At 40.2% G+C, this 4,799-nt stretch overlaps 1 protein-coding gene across 1 annotated transcript; it reads right to left on the reverse strand.

Annotated features, from left to right (window-relative positions):
- Nucleotides 1-500: 500 nt before the first annotated feature.
- Nucleotides 501-4,790, reverse strand: LOC121964190 (protein mono-ADP-ribosyltransferase PARP4-like; the record flags this gene model as incomplete). The annotated part of the gene is made up of 9 exons (XM_042514402.1): nucleotides 4,763-4,790; nucleotides 3,427-3,464; nucleotides 3,031-3,112; nucleotides 2,565-2,702; nucleotides 2,293-2,482; nucleotides 1,762-1,832; nucleotides 1,097-1,284; nucleotides 905-1,004; nucleotides 501-671 (listed from the first exon to the last, which is right to left on the reverse strand). Coding segments are annotated over exons 3-9 (912 nt in total), but the record flags the coding sequence as incomplete, so codon positions are not given.
- Nucleotides 4,791-4,799: the final 9 nt, after the last annotated feature.

A 4,799-nucleotide genomic window follows, 5' to 3' on the forward strand; every position in this document is an offset into this window, starting at 1 on the left:
ACTATTAGACGTAAACAGTTGAAGTGTGAAATGCTTTGCAGTCTTATTAGGAATTCGGTGTGGAGCCAGATAAGCATGGGGCAGATGCAAGAGTGGAGAAGAGGAAAAGTGAGACAACCAATGAGGAAGGACAGCGCCCTGCGTGCACAATGACTCGTGTAACGCTTAAAAGTACTAGGTCACGGAAAGACAGGTAGTCAGACTTCATGATCTGACACGCTTTTGTTGCAGGTCAGGGAAAGGAAGAGTTGACCGAGAGCCCAAAATACTTAAACTGGATATCTTCTCCTATTGCTTCATTAAAGAACACGCAGGACAGCGCTTGCACATAGAAAAATTTGAGAGTAGGATGAGTTGCTAGTCGACAAGGACTGGAACTCAGCTTCATTGTGACTCAGATTAATACTTAAACACAATTGCAAATATATGCAAAATATCTGCAAGCAACACAAGAAAAAGTTTTAGCTCATCTGTGATTCAGTTTGCAATAATGTGTGTACCTGAGTGCAGTGAGGCACAAAGCCATAAACCAGGGTGTGACAGTCATTAAACAGAGCATGGAGCTGCTTCGGGGCTTGCACAGGAGGGGGCGCTGTTGGGTTGAACTGCTGCCACTTCACTGACACTGAACTGCAGCAAGGAGACCCCATGCGCTGCACCTGACATGCCACCTGCAGCCAAAACAGGCAAGACGAAAGGAAAACGGATGATTCAACAGTTTTTTTTTTAGTTCTATGTGAAAGTCTGTCACATTTAACAACATTAGAAATGCGTTAGCACTTTCTTTGCACTTTTTAATCAATTAATTCTATCGGTGATCTTTAAAACAAAATACTGATACAGATAATCGTCAAAAAGACAAATATCGACCCCAATAATCTGTCAACCCAGTAATCAGTCTCACCTTCTCTGCCCAGTTGTGTTTGGTTTTAGTGTCGAAGAATTCATAGGCTCCGCCCCCAGCCTGGGCGAGGGCTCTGAGCATGTGACGATTGGCTGTAGAGCTGGAATGACAAAGAAACCTAAAATTTAACCTGTCTGTATAAATAAAAAGCCAATATTTTCAAATCCCCTCTGTCCTATGACAAGGTCAGACCTGAGGCCGCAGGTGAAGAATCGGCTGTGCTGAGCGTTGTCTCTGACCAGCTGCAGGGTGAGCTCTGGGTTCTGGATGTGGCCGTCCGACAGCAGCAGCAGGTTCCGGACGCCGCGGGAGGGAGGCAGCAGGCTGAGAGCTCGCAGGGGCCGCCACAGCTCAGTGCTGCCCCCTGATGGAGGGCAGAACTGATAGGAGGCAGAGGAGCATAACCGTAGAAACAGAATCAATGGCGAGGACATTGAGCTGTTTGCTGTATTCATTTTACGAGTTTAAGAGAAAATGGTTGTCGTTTTTTTTTCTAAAATTTTCGAAAAATTCCTAGAGGTGTTAACCTAATCTTTTGGGCTTGACTGTATTTATATTTTTAAATATTTTATTATTTTTAAATATTAAAGGCAATGCATCTGCAAATTCGTTGACCAGTATAGCAGGCATCACTGTTCATTTCATCCTAACTGCAAAACCTCACCTCAGTCAGCTTACTGCTACAACAACCGCAATGGTGACAGTGCGCATAAAAATGGCTGCTGCTCTGATCATGCTGTTATACTGATTTGAACAGGAATGTCCCTTCTGCTCTTATTTCATTTCTATAAGCATACCACTAACAACTGCTTCCAGGTTAACCTACGACATGAAGGAATATGCAAGTCAAAACTCACCAAGATGAATTTCTTGGTGTTCTGATGAACTTCACAGAGTGGTTGCGCTGTCAGGAAAGCTTCATTGAAATCTGAAAGACAAAAGCATGGTAAAAGTCAGGAGAAAAACTTTTGACCACTGTAGTATTTTGCAAAATATTCAGAGAAGTTGAGATGATGATCTATGAGAAAAAGATTCCATAGGCTAATACGGTGAATTGCCCCTTCTGGTTTGGGAAAGAGCAAAGGAGATCAAGTATCTCTGGGTCATGTTCATGTGTGCAGGTAAAATGGAGTGTGAGATGGACAGGTGGTTTGGCGATGTGACAGCAGTGACGCGGGCACTACGCCAGACCGTCGTGGTGACAAGGGAGCCATGCCCAAAGACAGAGCTTTTGATTTACGGGTCCATTTTTGTTCCAACCCTCACCTATGGCCTTGAGCTTTGGGTACTGACTGAAAGAATGAGATCTAGGTAATGTTTAAATGAGTTTCCCCTAGATTTTTAGATCAATCACTATATACACAAAAATGTAAAAAGATCAAACTGACCTGTGCCAAAGCAAATGACATTAACTCGGAGCTCGAAGTCGAGGGCTTTGACAAACTGTATGGCGATTTTCTTTGCCATGGAGAAAGACTCTCCCTTCATGGACTCAGACATGTCCAGCAACAGGATAACTTCATCGGTTTTGTAACTTGTTTTAACTTCAAAGTCTGGATAGAAAACCAACATGCTGGCCTAAAGGAGAGAATGTGAGATGATTAAAAACAAAAGTAAAACAGAGTGAGAGAAAGAAAGACATGCAGACATGCAGACAGACCTGACTGTCCTTATCAGGGTGTTTCTCCACCCACATCCTGGGCAGGTGGACATCAGACAGAGTGATAGACAGCTGGAAGCCTTCTTCACCCAACAGCTGTCCTGGCAGCATGCTCACCACCGCCTTACAGTCTGTTTTCTATGGAAATGTGATGAGTTCATCGAATGGACATTTGTGCTGAACTTTAAAAAATTCTCTCAAGCTGTTTGTGAGATAATTGCGTTTATGAGAATGACAGAAACAAGGTCACAGTGACCTTGACCTTTTATTTATGACCACAAAAATTTCTTTAGCTTATCATTGCGTCTAAGTGGATGTTTATGCCAAAATGTCAAGAAATTTCATTATACATTTGTAAAATTGAGACGTAACTACTGCGCAACAATGAGATATAACTTACAACCACGGAACAATATAAGCATATTCGAAATATATGATTTAGAAGATGTGAAAACACCAAAATTACCTTAAACCTGACTTTGTGAGTGATGCACTGCAGGTTGGTGATCTCATAGGGCATCTCAACAGACACGTCCAGAGTGAACTCTCTGAGGGAAACAAACATGATGAACTCTAGTTACACACATTTCTATTTGCAAAAAATAAAATCATATGGACGGACACTTCTCCAGACTTTAGAAGGACAACACAATTTATATTCGAATGTTTTACTGTATGAACAAAAAAATGGATAACGAAGGTGCTGTTGTTAAATGATTTGCGGATCAGCAGGTCAACACATCCACAGTGCACTCGTGGATTAGACGTGGAGTCAGAATTCAGGGAATATGGATCTCATGAATAAAACATTTCATTAACCATAAATAGCATTAAAGTAGTGAAAACACATAATATAGCTCACCTTGACTCATCAGTCAGACACTGCTTCTTCACAGTGACCTGTAAAGCGATGGAAAACACACAAAAACACAGAGGAACATTAAAGTCGTTTTACTTTCAATGCTGAACCTGTCACATCAAGACAGAGACACAAGCCAACTGCAGCAAAATAAATAAACAAAAACAACTACCATCCTGTGATCAATGATTCATGCAAAAGGAAGACAGCTTGATAAAGGCAAATGTTGCAGAAAATCTTGATGAACTGTTGTTGGATAAAGTAAACTTGTTAAACAATAACATAAATGTAAAGAATATCTGAATAAACTTGAAGGCCCACAAGCCTCTTTTTTGTCACTGTATGACAGATACGAGGCAAGAGCGGAAGAGTCGTGCTACTCTTTTTGTAATATTGCAATAGAATAAAGTTCTAATTTATGCTTTGAAAAACAATCATCACCATATTTTCTTCATCAGCAAACCAAAAATTAAAATTGAAGATCAAACACTGCAGGCAAACACCACTTCATTTGATATGTTATACACTGAATTGCTGTCTAACTAAACACATGTTAAACATCCGCCTGAAGAAAAATAAAAAGAAGAAATGAATAAAAATGAAAGTGACTACGTTCACCTGCACAAAATATGACGTTTTTGCCTCTATTCTGAAAAAGGCTCCCATTAATGTGCCCTCACATGTATCATGTCAAAATATAGTAAAGTAGAACAGCAGGAGACACTTGTTCCATTTTGCTTCTCTGCAACAAAATATGACATTTTTGGTGACGACCTTGTTATTATGTTATTATGTTTGAAATTCCTTCAAAAGGTCATTGTTGCAATGTTAGCTCATAATGTTCAAAATTAAGTGTGCTTCCTGTTCTGACCAGAAAAGCAAGCCTTTTTTAGGCACACATTTCAAATCAAGCCTTACAATTTAAGGCTATTTGGTTTGCGTTAAACGCATCCATAATAACACACAGAGCCGAGCGTAAACAGGCAAGAGGCTGTGTGACACAAACTGCCTTAAAAATCCAAGCTAAAATTCATATTCCAAACGTGTGTACATGGCCAAATAATGCTCATAAAACCAGAATAATACCGGCATATCCCACGTCTTAAAGTTATTCATTCAGAATAAGACGTAATTCTGAATACCAAAACAACACATGATCCATATAAAATTTGGAATATTGTCATATTCTGAATAACAGTGAAATATTAGTGTGCTTATAAATATAGTAATTGAACCAAAAATGCATGTATATGTTGCACAACAGGTGCCCTTTGCTCTCTGACAGGCCCTTTTAGCCCTGTTCTGTTTTTGTAAAGCTTCCCATCCAGTTTCTTCTTACTTGGGTTGTCTGGTTGAGAGCTGCACTCCTCTGCCAC

The sequence above is a fragment of the Plectropomus leopardus genome, unplaced genomic scaffold (genome assembly GCF_008729295.1).
Source record: "Plectropomus leopardus isolate mb unplaced genomic scaffold, YSFRI_Pleo_2.0 unplaced_scaffold14422, whole genome shotgun sequence".
Classification (NCBI taxonomy): domain Eukaryota; kingdom Metazoa; phylum Chordata; class Actinopteri; order Perciformes; family Serranidae; genus Plectropomus; species Plectropomus leopardus.